This window comes from Mesoplodon bidens (assembly GCF_964165515.1).
Source record: "Mesoplodon bidens genome assembly, chromosome: 17".
Taxonomy (NCBI): Eukaryota; Metazoa; Chordata; class Mammalia; order Artiodactyla; family Ziphiidae; genus Mesoplodon; species Mesoplodon bidens.
Genome location: NC_138174.1, coordinates 968560 through 982721, shown reverse-complemented (window position 1 = coordinate 982721; position 14162 = coordinate 968560). Strand labels below are relative to the sequence as shown.

Genomic DNA, 14162 nt, shown 5'->3' with positions numbered 1-14162 from the left:
CGCGCTGTGGGCTGAAGGAAGCCTCGGGAGTAAAACAGCTGCGGCTTTGGGTCAAAGTCCTGACGCGCGGCTGGCCAGCCCAGCGCACTGAAGTCAGCTCCCATTCTGCAAACAACCCCAGCAGGGTAGACGATAGCTGTGTCCAAACCCTCTTTGCTGCTCAGAAAATAACGCTACGGGAACCCAGACCTGCCGACGTGGGGTGCTCCCTTCCCATCCTCTGTAAAAGCCAGAAGCCCCTATAGCCCTTTCTAAGCAGCCTCCCCACAGACACTGCAAAGGAGCGACCCTGAGCGTCGAGGCCGGAGCCCCCCTGACATAAGGCAGCTGAGAGGAGACACAGACAGCAGAGGGGCTGAGGGGGCCAAGGGCTGCAGCCCGGGTCTCCCGCCCTCGCTTGGCCCCTGCCAGGCGCTGTGTGAGGCCTGGAACACCGCGAGTCCTCACCTATTTGCTGAGCGAATGAGAGAGAAAATCACCACAGGGATCCGTGGGATACAGAACCCATCTCTTAAGAGAGCAAAGCTGTTTCAACATTTCAACAGTTTGTTGTGAGTAAATGCTGTTAGTTACAGAGGACTCTTCTGTGAATTAATGCCAGGCCTCAAGCTAAAGAGCCCAGGGCTTGTCTTTACTGATTGTTTAATTAACAGACTTTGTTTTTTAGAGCAGCGCTAGGTTTACAAGCAGAAAGTATAGAGAGTTCCCACACACCACCTCTCTCCTACACAGTTTCCCCACTGTCAACATGCCCGAGAGATGGTACCCTTGTTACAACAGGTGAACCTATAGACACACATCATCATCACCCAGAGTCCATGGTTTACACTGGGGTTCACTCTTGGTGTTGTACTTTCTATGGGTTTGGGCAAAAACGTATAAGACGTGGCTCCACCATTCTAGTCTCATACAGAGTAGTTTGACCTAAAAATCCTCTGTGCTCCATTTTTTCATGCCTCCATCGCCCCAAATCCTGGCAGCCACTGATCTTTTTACTGTCTCCATAGTTTTGCATTTTCCAGAATATCATATAGTTAGAATCATACAGTATGTAGCCTTTTCAGACTGGCTTCTTTCACTTAGTAATATGCACCTAAGTTTCCTCCACAGCTTTTTGTGGCTTGATAGCTCATTTCTGTGTATCACTAAATAATATTCCATTGTCTGGATGCACCACAGTTTATTTATCCATCACCTACTGAAGGACATCTTGGTTGCTTCCAAGTTTTAACCGTTATGAATAAAAGCACTATAAACATTCGCGTGCAGGTTTTTATGTGGACATAAGTTTCCAGTTTCTTTGGGTAAATACCAACGAGCACAATTGCTGGACCCTATGGTAAGACTAGCCTTGTAAGAAACAGCCAAACTGTCTTCCAAAGTGGCTGTAAATTTTGAATTCCCACCAGCAGTGAGTGAGGGCTCCTGTTGCCCCACACATGCTCTACAGTATTTGGACTTTCCATGGTTTTGGATTTTAGACATTCTAACAGGTGTGTAGTGGTATCTCACTGCTGTTTTACTTTGCGTTTCCCTGGTGTTGTAGCTAAAAAGTCATCACCAAACCTAAGGGTACCTCTAGATTTTATCTCCTATGCTATCTTCTAAAGTTTTAAAGTTTTGGATTTTACATTTAGGTCTATGATATAACCCATTTTGAGTTAATTTCTGTGAAAGGTCTGTGTCTAGATTCTTTCTATCTCTCTTTCTTCCTTCCTTCCTTTTTCTTTTCTCTTTTTCCTTTTTTGCATGTGAATGTCCAGTTGTTCCAACACCATTTATTGAAAAGACTATCCTTTCTTCATTGAATTGCTTTTGCTCCTTCATCAAAAGCCAGTTCACTGTATTTATGTGGGTCTGTTTCTGGGCTCTCTGTTCTGTTCCACTGATCTGTGTTTCTGTTCTCTCACCAGCACCACACCTTCCTGATTCCTGTACCTTTATAGTAAGTTTTGAAGTTGGATAGTGTCCATCCTCCAACTTTGTTCTTCTTCAATATTTTGTCATCTATTCTGGGTCTTTTGCCTTTTGCCTTCCTGCTCTTTTGCCCGGTATAAATTTTATGATCGGCTTACTTGTTGTTGTATCCACAAATAACTTGCTGAGATGTCGATTGAGATAGTTTAATCTAGAGACCAAGTTGGGAAAAGCTGGCATCTTAATAATGTTAATTCTTCCTGTCCAAGAACATCATTTTGGGTTGAATGGGGTCCCCCAAAATGACATGTTGAAGCCTTAACCCCCAGTACCTGTGAATGTGACCTTATTTGAAAACAGAGTTTTGCAGATGTAATTAGTTAAGATGAGGCCACACTGGATTAGGATGGACTCTAAATCCAATATGACTGATGGCCTTTTAAAGAGGAGAGAATAGTGATCTCAGATACACCCGGGGAGGAGAACCATGTGACCACAGAGGCAGACACAGGAAGGAGGAGCTGGAAGCCTAGGAATGCCAGCCACCACCAGAAGCTGGAAAGAAGCAAGGGAGCATTCTCCCAAAGAGCTTTCAGAGGGATCAGAGCCCAGCCCAAAACTTAATGTTGAACTTCTAGACTCCAGAACTGTGAAAGAAAAAAGAAATACTGTTGTTTTGTTCATTCAGTTTGTGATAATTTGTTGCAGCAGCACTAAAAAACAAATTCGGGCTTCCCTGGTGGCGCAGTGGTTGAGAGTCTGCCTGCCGATGCAGGGGACGCGGGTTCGTGCCCCGGTCTGGGAAGATCCCACATGCCGCGGAGCGGCTGGGCCCGTGAGCCATGGCCACTGAGCCTGCACGTCCGGAGCCTGTGTTCCGCAACGGGAGAGGCCGCAACAGTGAGAGGCCCGCGTACAGCAAAAAAAACAAAAAAAACCAAACTAATTTAAACATGAATTATCTATTTATTTAGATCTGTTATTTCTTTCATCAGAGTTTTGTGGGTTTTCTCATATAGGTCTTGTACATATTTGCTAGATTTATACCTAAGTACTTAATTTTTGGGTGCTAATATAAGTAGTGTGGTGTTTTTAATTTCAAATTTCAATTGTTCATTGCTGATATATAGGCAAGTAATTGACTTTTGCATATTTAATCTTGTGTCCTGTAATTTTTCTGTAATTGCTTGTTAGTTCCAGGAGAAATTTTATTCTTTTTTTTGTCATGTGTAAAATAAGACAGTTTTATTTCTCCCTCCGAAGTCTGTATGCCTTTTAGTTTCCTTTTCTTGTGTTATTACATTAGATGGTACATCCAGTAGGATGTTGATTGGAATGTAGGGCCTTGTTCCTGATCTTAGGGGAAATCACTGAAACATTTAGAAACAAACAACAGAATGAAAAGCCAGCTGTGGGGCTGGTACAGATCACCCAAACAGAAGAGATGTTATTTGCCCTGTGTTGAGGTGGTCCCTTTTTTGGACACTAGCAAATGCAACACATTCTCTGTGGCTGCTTTGGTTGCAAAGTTCCTTCATCGATGGTCCCGGAACGGCGGCCGCTGGTCCGGAGCATAACCGCACAGGCAGTGTCGTGCGGAACCGGCCGCGGGAGCGGGCGTGTGGGCCGTCCTGCCTCAAGAGCAAGGGCCGTTTCCAGGCTCAGCTGCTGTGCCGGCGGGCTCCACCAGTCAAGATGCAAACCCTCACGGAGCGGCCTCTACTGTGGGGTAAGGACCCTGCCTGGTGCTGCGGGAAGGAGAAAACGTCTTAAACTGCTTAAATCCCCAAAGAAGTTTACAATCTGCTTTAAAAAGTGAGTTATTTAGGGACTTCCTTGGTGGCGCAGTGGTTAAGAATCTGCCTGCCAATGCAGGGGACATGGGTTCGACCCCTGACCCGGGAAGATGCCTACATGCCGTGGAGCAGCTAAGCCTGTGATCCACAACTACTCAGCCTGCGCTCTAGAGCCCACGAGCCGCAACTACTGATGCCCGCGTGCCCAGAGCTCGTGCTCCACAATGAGAAGTCAGTGCACCGCAACAAAGACTCATTGCGGACAAAAAATAAATTAATTAATTGATTTTTTAAAAATTGAGTTATTTTACTATGCTAACGTTTGTGCCCTGCCTGGGGCGGCCTTGGGCATTCAGAGCCGACCTGTCAGAGGGGGCGCGGGCCAGGTCTTTGCCAGGAGCGCGGGGCTGGCTGAGGAAGGCCCCCTTCGCTTCCCTGGATGAGGAGGCAAAGAGCGGAGGTGACTAATAAAATAACCCCTTTAACTCAGTAACGTAGTCATTAATGAATAAAGACCCCCAGTCTCTGTGCCTCCAGGCTGCTCTCTGACAGGGCCTTGCACGGGCGCCTGGCGGGCTGTTAAGAGGGCGGCAGTGTCCAGAAAAGAGCAGTCTAAGTCCTGGGAAAAACACAGCCTGCGCCGAGCACGGATCCCAACGGGTCCAGCCCGTCGGAAGCCTGGCTGCGGGCCCACCCGGGCTCACTCGCCCAGGCCGGCTCCCGGGGGGCGCGGGCGCAGGCCCTGCTCCCGACCCCCCGGCGCTGCGGGGACACCTGGGCCGCCCCGCCGGACCCGGACCGGTATGGGCCAGGCCCCGCGCCCCGCGCCGCAGAGGGAGGGCCCGCCCGCACGCCCGTGCGCCCCGCAGCCAGCGCCCCGGGGCGGGCGCGCTCCGATTCCCGCGCGCTGGTCTCGCCTCCCGCCCGAGGAGCGTCAGGACAGAGGCGGGGTGGGGCGCGGTTAAAAGGCGCTGCAGGTGGGAGCCGGGCCATCCCGGAGCGCGCGGAGGGCAGCTGCAGACGTCGCACACCCGCCGAGCTCGCGGCTCCTTGCCCTTCCTGCCCGTCCGGCGGCCGCGCAGGCGCCGCCCCGCGCCCGGACCCCGCGCCCGGCCGCATCCCCGCCGAGCAGGTGAGGGGGGCGCTACCTCTCGGCCGCTCAGGCGGAGGGCTTGTCTCCGGAAGCCGGAGCAGGTAGGTCGGCGGCCCGTGGCCCCCTCCCCCTCATCCCCCGCGCCCGCCCCCGTCGGCGACCCGCTCCAGGGCCCGCGGGTGGGGGGCGGTCCGCGAAGCCGCCCGCGCCCCGCACCTTCCCGCGGCCCGGCGCGCTCGCAGGAACGAGGATGGACTGGTTTGACTTTTACCCCGGACGGTCCCCACTGACTCCCACAACAGGTTTTACAGATGCGTCAGCTTGTGGGTACAGATGCCCCTTTCCCCCACTTCCTCTGCTGCCTTTTGAATTTTCTTGGCTTTCATGGGTCCCTGATGCGGTCCGGCTCGCGTTTAGGGGCGCGGGACTAGCCGGCAAGCCCAGGTGGAACTGGCCGGAGCGGCCGCTGGACGTAAGCCCGGGAGCCTGTGAGCCGCACGTGACAGTGGCACAGTCACTGGACAACAGTAATTGTCACTGGTGACACATCTCAGTAAAAGGTGGCGGCACCAGAAGGTACTTCCTCTCTCGTGGAGGAGACCGGCCCCAGGTGTCACCCGGCACGGGTGTGTGATTGTGACCGGCTTGGCCTCCCTTCCTGGAGAGCAGGACGGAGTCTGGGGTGAGTGCGGCCTGGATGCAGCTGTGGACGCCTGCAGGGGCTGGGGGCCTGCAGGCACGCAGGGACCCGGGCCAGCGACCCTGGCACCATGTCCCCCAGGTCGAATCTGGCTGTGGGTTCAGCGCGTGGTTGAATTCAGCCATGCACCCTTGCTCTTTCCCTTGGGCGGACTTGATGCCACAGAAGTCTTTTCTTGCCCCAGTTCTGGCAGAGTCTGGTCAGTATTCTAGAAGAAGACGTCCTGCCCCAGCCAGACTCCTTAGAATTGCAGGATGTGCTGTGTAGAGCTTTGTCTGCTGCTCCGAATCCGCGAGCCACTGGGGTGGTGTGGGAACCCTGCCAGGCAGGGGAGAAGGGGTTATGAAGAGAGAACGTCCATAGAGAGAGCCTGTGATATAACTGGGGGAGGGCTGTTCGCGTTGCCATCACCGCGTTGACCCAACCCAGAAGACGTCAGTCAGTTCAGCTGCTTCGCGGTGTCTTTATTTAAAACAAAATTCTGATGCAGGAAATGGGAACTTCATTCTCTTTTTCTTTTACTCTTCTGAATTATAAGAGCTTTAAGAAGGAAAAGAACCAACAGAGGTTCTGACTGAACAATTTCAACAGGGTGAGAGGAAAATTCTAACTTGCAGGTCCTCACCATGCACCCCTGGCTCAGTCTGAATGTTCTTGGAGCTGTGAGTGGTTTGTATATTTTAGTTAAAAATTGTAGGTAGAATGAAATTGTGGGAAAATAATTTCCGGCCCAAGCTTCTGGGTCCGTGAGGGCATAATCCTGCCAGGGGCTTCATTATCATGTTAAGATTTTTGTTTGACTCATTTGATCCGTGAGAATGGACCGGGGTCCCCAGAGGGCTTTTTCTGTTTTTATTCCCAGGATCATTTAACTCCAGCTGGACTTAAATGTTTGGAAAGGACACAGGTTTGCTTCAGGGAACAGAGACGGCTAAACGGAAAAACAAATTTTTAACTCTTTGAAGTCTTAAATGGATTAAGAATTACATGTACAGTATTAAAATACTCCTTCCTGAAAAAATATTTTGTGGGTCTAGATTCTAAATAATTGTGGCAGTTTCCTTTGGACCTTAACTGTATATATTAAATACATTTTTGAATAAACATATATATTCAAATTAGAACATATTTTAATTTAAAATTTATCCTTTAATAAATATTGATTGTATTCTCCAAAGAATTTAATTCAGAAGACCCCCATTATATAGCACACCTCCCACATATGGACATACAATTACATCGAATCTTGGATTATGATAGCTCAGAACCATTAAAGTTTACTTTGGACAAAAAAAAAAAAAGTACATGTAATTCTATGAATTGTCCATTTTTATGTTTAGACTCCATAGACAGGATTTTTTTTCATTTTTATTGAGTTAATTTTGAAGAAGTATATAAATCCTAAATCCATTTTATCACTGGTCAATACTTTGAAGGGACAGTTGATGGATTTTTTTTTTTTTTTTAGTTGATGGATTTTTGAGTCACTAAATTTAAAAATCAGCTGTCAGTTTGTCCCTTGGATGACCTGACATTTCCAGAGACAAAAGGAAAAGACTCTTCTTGATTACGGAGAGAGTTTAAGATTTTTTATTTTAGGCTGCTGACTTGTGGGGTAAGGGAGTATATCCAGTTCCTTAAACTCCACCTTCTTTTTTTTTTTTAATGCTCAGGGGCATGGGCTTGAGGTTTGGGATTGGGCATTATTATCATTATTGTTATTGTTATTATTTTGAAAGGGAAAAGGATCCACACTCAAGATTTTATTTTGATGTTATTTGAAGTACAGGGCATCAGGAAACTGGCAGGGTCCAGACACCCCCCTTAACAGTTCTGGGGACGAAGAAAAACTACCACCCGAGGTCGTGCAGTGGACCCCTGGGGAGGAACTGAAGGGCTGTGGCCACAGCTACTAGTTTTCCCTTCAGGGGTCACATCCTCACTGCCCTCCGGAAGCTGCACCCAGGTTCCCGTTCCTGGGGGGCGCCACTGGTGGCCGGGTGGTCGGTGATCGATGGTGCAGGGGAGCCGGGTCCCAGAAGCGGGAACCTCACCCTGAGTCTCCTCTGGCCGCAGAGCTGCGATTGCCTCCGGCGCTGCTTTTGCCTTGGCGTCACTGCATCTCATCAGCGCAGGCTCCTCCACTGTCCAGAGCCAGTGTGGACATAGTGAGGGATGCTCCGTCCTCAGGCCCAACAGGGAGTCGGGATGACTTTGCAGGGAGTGCAGATGCCGAGGGGATGCTGGGGCTTCAGTTTTGGTCCCGTCATCAGTGAAACTGACACGGCTTTGTGAAGCAAACCAGTTATGCTTAAATTCTTAAATAAGAATTTTTAAAACAAGAAATTATATTACTGAGGCAGAATGCTGATGGACAAACTATTTGAGTGTAAGAGGGAAGCACCATCTCTCTTCCTAACACTCTGTGTCATCAGAAGTCAGGCCACTGATTTCCTGTTTTCAGAGCTAAGCAATTGGACCGCAGCTGTGTGTCCACAGTGACTAGAGACACTGCACAGCCCAGTGGCGTTTGCTTCTGTGAGCTTGATTGTCACCACCTTCCTACACAGGGGCCAAGCAAACTTATTCTTTGCCTAAAAGGCAGCCAGGAAGGCGCCAGTTAAAATAAACCGCTCTGGTTCACAAAGAAAGAGTTAATATTTTGCTTTTTATTGAACAAGCTTTTTATTATTAAAGCTTTGTTTAACACTAATTGTGAGGGGTACCCACGGAGGCAGTTACTTTGGAAAGTAATTTTCAAAGTGTCTTCACATCTGCCACCAAAATGTTTCTGGCAGGCCCCCCTGAGGCTCTCCTGCAGTGGAAGAGTCCTGGGGGCAGTGGCTGCGGCCTCAGGGCAGGAAGCCTGGCGGGGGGCGGGGGGGGGGTCCACACCCCCGGCCAGTCTTCTGGGAGGTGAGGTGAGCTCTGCTTCTGTTCGAGGCCTCGACAGTGACTTCCAGCCGGACAACAGGGCTTCTCCCTAAGAGCCTCGGAAGGATGCGAACAGACTCCGTAGGAAGCCATCTCATTTCTTTTTCTTCCTTTAAAGGCACATTGCTGATCTTTAGTTAGAGTCAATAAGTATCATAAAACAGATTATTTTCTGTTCAGCTTTGCTACTTTGATAGAGCGTGTAATTTGGGGACCCAGAAAAGTCAAAAGAAATAAAGATGCCGCCACAATAATTGCCCCTGTTTTTTAAGGAGATGCCCCAGGGGGCAGGAGTCAAGGATTCTGCTCTAGAAAGCGGGGGGACCTCGTGGGGGGACATTTGACCTCCGGACCTCTCCCATGACGTCAGCCTCTCCGAATTCCTTCAGGCCAGTGGCCTCCGGCCCCTGGGAGGGTGAGGGTGGTGCCTTACTCAGGCAGCTGAAGAAATTCAGAGAGGAAACAGCCTTCTTACTGGTGGGGGAGTTTAAACTCTCTGCACTTTGGAGGGTTGGAGAAAATGTGACCTTTATTGGAGAAATCCAAACCTTGCTGGTCGGGCGTTGAATTCCCCACACTTCAGTGGGAGATGTTTACTAGTTAACTAGAGAATATCTCCGGCTTGTAAACAGACAGGATGGACCTCCCAGGTGAGCCGACACTGTAAAATATGTTCAAACCTCAAGATATTTTTGTCTTCCTTCCACTGGGTGCATCCCGGTGCTTCCAGATCAGGAGGGCGACAACTGGGAAGATTTATTCTAACAACTTCCACCAGGAGCTAAGAGTGAATTCTACAGTTCATAGCCCTCCAGTGAGGTTTTTAAATGAAAGACTCATTACTGTGGACTTGGAAATCCTTTAGGTCATGGGGTCAGTGGTCTGAGGCGGGGGTTAGACGCAGATCCTGAGAGCAGTCTTCTTGACCAAGGCCCCCGTGTCCCCCCGGACGCGCATCGGAGGCTCACACAGCCTCCCATGAGAAGCATTAACGACGAGGCACCCCAGCGTTAAGGAATGTGTGTTTAAAGAGCTGTGCTTTTTTCTCAGCTCTTCTTTTCAAAAATCAAAAACCTGGCTGTCTGTACACTCTGCCTTTGAGTCCCGTTTAGTCCTGGATCCACACAGGAATCAAGCGCCCAGCCCCTCGGCTGCTCTGGGGGCTCCTTCCAGGCCCTTCCTCCCGTTCCCGGACAGGTGGACGCCCACCCGCGTGCAGGTCATTCTGGAAATGCACATGAAGAGCTGCCCAGGGGGCCCGGGCTCCACCCTCCTCACCAGCCTGAGAGGGAGAAGCCTGACTCCACGTTCAAGTGCAAGAAAGTCTCCCCCAGGGGGGTTGACAAAAGGCCTTTGGGGCCCCTCCCCCTAAAAGGCTATGAGAACTTGGGTGAGCGTGTTTTTCTGAGGAGACGGTCTTTCACTTTCAGAAAATTCTCAAAGGGTCCATTATTCTTTTATTTTCTGAGCAGAATACTGACCAACTCTCTGGTCTGCCGTGGCCATGCAGAAGGGGTCCGTTTGATTTGTGCAGAGTTTGTGTAGAAGTCAAGGGCCCTTCCCCTCAGGACGTTGGATCAGAGGGACCCTGCACTGCAGGCGGGGCTGGTCCTGCACCTGCGGCTCTTGCTGTAAACTTGGCACCTGTCCGGGGGGGGAGCGGCACTGCCTATTACAGGGGAGAAAAGTGAGCACTTGTTGTAAAAGCCTGTGGTTCTATTTTGGAAGAGGCTCTTTGAGTAGTTTATGGCGTTAGGTTTCCTAAGAACACATGGTTATGGCAGATGATGTTGTTCAAGCCAGAAGTAAATACAAGCATATTGTGCAAAGTGAACTAATAAGTGTTTGGTTTCTTTTTTTCCCCTTCTTAGTCCACTGGGTAAAACAGATTGTGTCATTCCAGTGAATGATTCTTTTTCTTGGATAAGCCCTTTAACGAATAAAATCTACTGAGGGGGCTTCCCTGGTGGCGCAGTGGTTGGGAGTCCACCTGCCGATGCAGGGGACACGGGTTCGTGCCCCGGTCTGGGAAGATCCCACATGCCACGGAGTGGCTGGGCCCGTGAGCCATGGCCGCTGGGCCTTCGCGTCTGGAGCCTGTGCTCCGCAACGGGAGAGGCCACAGCAGTGAGAGGCCCACAAAAAAAAAAAAAAAAAAATCTACTTAGGAACCTCTGTGATCCCTTGGGAAAAGCGAAACAGGGATTAAATGGGAGCTTGGAAATGAATGAGGTTTGCTTGAGGTCCTGGGTTAGTGTCAGGCAGCAACCTAACGTATAATCCGAGTTCAGCTGAATCCAGATGATCGTAAACCCTCACCGGAACGCGAGAGTGTTTTCAGAGTGGGTGTTGTTCCCTCCCAGAAAACCACCTCCTAGCAGCTCAGAGGGTGACCTCAAGAGAAATGTGCTCCTGTAACATTACAGCGGTCTTACACATTGAAGGAAGATTCCACTAACTGCCTTGTGCTACTTTTCGCCTGTTCAGGAGTAAAGCGTCAGGATGGACTGGGGCACGCTGCACACGTTCATCGGCGGCGTGAACAAGCACTCCACCAGCATCGGGAAGGTGTGGATCACGGTCATCTTCATCTTCCGCGTCATGATCCTCGTGGTGGCCGCCCAGGAGGTGTGGGGGGATGAGCAGGCCGACTTCGTGTGCAACACGCTGCAGCCCGGGTGCAAGAACGTGTGCTACGACCACTTCTTCCCCGTGTCCCACATCCGGCTCTGGGCACTGCAGCTCATCTTCGTGTCCACGCCGGCCCTGCTGGTGGCCATGCACGTGGCCTACTACAGACACGAGGCCGCGCGCCGGTTCAGGCGCGGGGAGAAGAGAAGCGAGTTCAAGGACTTGGAGGACATCAAACGGCAGAAGATCCGGATCGAGGGCTCCCTGTGGTGGACCTACACCAGCAGCATCTTCTTCCGCATCATCTTTGAGGCCACCTTCATGTACGTGTTCTACTTCCTGTACAACGGGTACCACCTGCCCTGGGTGCTCAAGTGTGGCATCGACCCCTGCCCCAACCTCGTGGACTGCTTCATCTCCAGACCCACGGAGAAGACTGTCTTCACCATCTTCATGATCTCCGCGTCCGTGATCTGCATGCTGCTCAACGTGGCCGAGCTGTGCTACCTGCTGCTCAAAGTGTGTTTCAGGAGATCCAAGCGAGCACAGAAGCAAAGAACCCCCCCCAGCCATGCCCTCAAAGAGAGTAAACAGAACGAAATGAATGAGCTGATTTCCGAGAGCGGGCAAAACGCCATCACGGGGTTTCCTAGTTAAACGGTGCCAGGCACCACGTAGCTGACGTAGCATCACAGAACTGGGGCCTTTCCCAGAAGGCAGTGCCGACCAGGCATCCTGGCTCTCGGCTGAGACTCCGTCCTTACAAATGGCTTTCACAATTCATAGATACCTGAGTTAGCTTTCTGTAGAATAATTGGGCCATGAATGTGCCACGTAATCAAATGTGTGGTCCGGCTCTACAGCCGGGCCTTGGTGTGACTTTTACATGTGGGTTTAAGTGGACTGTATGACGTGGGGGTATTTCCTGAAAATTTAAGGACGTAACTGTTGTCGACAAAACATTTATCTAGAAATTGATACTTTTATTAGGAAGAGATATTTTTATAGGATTGAATGTCTTAGTTCTGATTTTGAATTTATGTAAAGTATTTTTATAATGACTGGTCTTCCTTACCTGGAAAAACACACAATGTTAATTTTAGAATCATGCCTTAAGTGTCTAATATTTAAGCTTACTCTGTCTTGTTGTAGGTATTGTTTTTCGTTGTCTGCGGACAAATGTGTGAACTGTCCTGGCTCTTAGGGTGGAAAGGGTTCACTGTACAATGTATTTTCACTGCTGTCTGGGCATGGCCAGAAGTGTACGGAAGCGGGAAGCTTTTCCACGGGGCTGACTTGCAATCCTCGTGAACAGCTGATGCAGGAATGCGCTCCCTCAATAAAGATGAGCCCTTTGCTGAAGCCTTCTGTTCTGGGTCACTGCGTCCCTGGCGACCTGATGCGCAGCTCGGGGCGGGCCGCTGGGAGGGCCGCGTGGCTGCAGTGGTGGTGTCCGCACGGCCCTGCACCCTCCTCACATCCCTCTAGCAGGGGCGCTTTAGCGGCCCCCCAGGCCTCAGCTTGGAGAGGGGTTGGCTGCTCCGGGACATGGAAGGTGTCCCCTGGGTCAGCTTCCAGCCCCTCGGACAAGGGAAGAGGGCCCTTCAGTCCACAGCTCTGCACCCACAGGTGGTAAAGGGGAGGCCTTCCTCCCGGGCTTTCCAGGTGGGACACAGATGCCTTTAGTGGGGGTACTGGTGCACCAGCCGAGGACCAATCACCCTGGAGATGTCACACCCCAGGGCCACCCCTGGGAAGGGTGCTGTCAGCACACGTGCTACGCATAGGGACACCTGGTGAACCGCGAATATTCTCCAGGGCTGGACCTGCATGCCGGGATTCCAGACCCTCTCCCCAGAAATGCAAAACAGGAAGTCTCATCTTCTTCAGAGTCCAAAGCAAATTCCAGACATATCCTTTCATCCATAAGTATTTTAGTAGCGATCCATGAAAACCAAGATCTAACCTTTAAGAACAAAACCACAATTTTTTCACGCGGAAAATCCAGTCCGCCTCCGTAATTCCTGATGGTCCCATGACAGCCTTTCCTGATAAACGGCTGTTTGAATGGGTCTCAAGCAAAGCCCATAAACAGGATGGGGGGACATGGGGTGGGGGATGAAAAGGCTTTGGTGGCAGCCCCACTGCATGGCAGAGGCTCTTCCCGCCCGCCATGCTCCCAAGGCTCCCAGCCACCCCCTTCCTCCATTTTCCCTCTCTCCTCCGCTCCTTCACTGCCCTCAACGCTCCTGCCCCCGGAGCTGTGTCTCGGCCGCCCCTCCAGGTCTGAGGTGATGGCCACACTGCCAGCCTCGCCCACCCGTCACCTCCCAGCACCTTAATCTGGGCCCAGCCCCACTACCAGCCCAGGCCGCCATCAGCACCAGTGACGTTCTGACACCAGTGTAATGGCCTCTTCTCAGCGTCATCCTCGTAAAGCTCTCCTTGAGGCCTTGTTCTGTCTGGATTCCGAGACACTGTCCCCTACCCTTGGGCCTCCTGCGCTGGCTTCTCTCCCTCGCCCCCTCCCTCAGGTGGAGACCTTTCCTTTCCTCTCCCTGCATGCTTCCTTATGAGATATTATCCCCATTTTACAGATGAGGCCACTGAGGCTCAGAGGTTAAATAACTTGACCAAGGCTTACCCAGCTAAAAAGCAGCAGAGCCAAGATTCAAAGCAGGCTGAATGTCTCCAGGGTCGGTGGCTTCACTGCCTCTCCCGCAGCTCGGTGCTCAGGGACCACAGTGCCAAGATGCCCATCACCCCTCATCCAGCTCCAACAACCATCTAGCCGTACCCGTTCACATTCGGGGTGTCTCGCCCGATTATCCCCCAGCCTGGATGACTGTAAAGCAAATCCCAGACAGATGGTTTCTTCTACAGATATTTCAATATGGGTCCTTTAAGAGTATAGACTGGGACCTCCCTGCTGGTCCAGTGGTTAAGAATCTGCCTTCCAATGCAAGGGACATGGGTTCAATCCCTGGTCGGGGAACTAAGATCCCACATGCCGCAGAGCAACTAAGCCCGCGCACCACAACTAGAGAGAAAGCCGAGTGCCACAACTACTGAGCCCTCGCACCACAACAAG

General features: G+C 51.0%; 1 protein-coding gene across 1 annotated transcript; it reads left to right on the top strand.

Annotated features, from left to right (window-relative positions):
* Positions 1-10942: 10942 nt before the first annotated feature.
* On the top strand, positions 10943-11740 carry GJB6 (gap junction protein beta 6; the record flags this gene model as incomplete). The annotated part of the gene is made up of 1 exon (XM_081214850.1): positions 10943-11740. The coding sequence occupies one exon, from the start codon at positions 10943-10945 to the stop codon at positions 11726-11728; it is 786 nt and encodes a 261-aa protein (XP_081070976.1). The 3' UTR covers positions 11729-11740.
* Positions 11741-14162: the final 2422 nt, after the last annotated feature.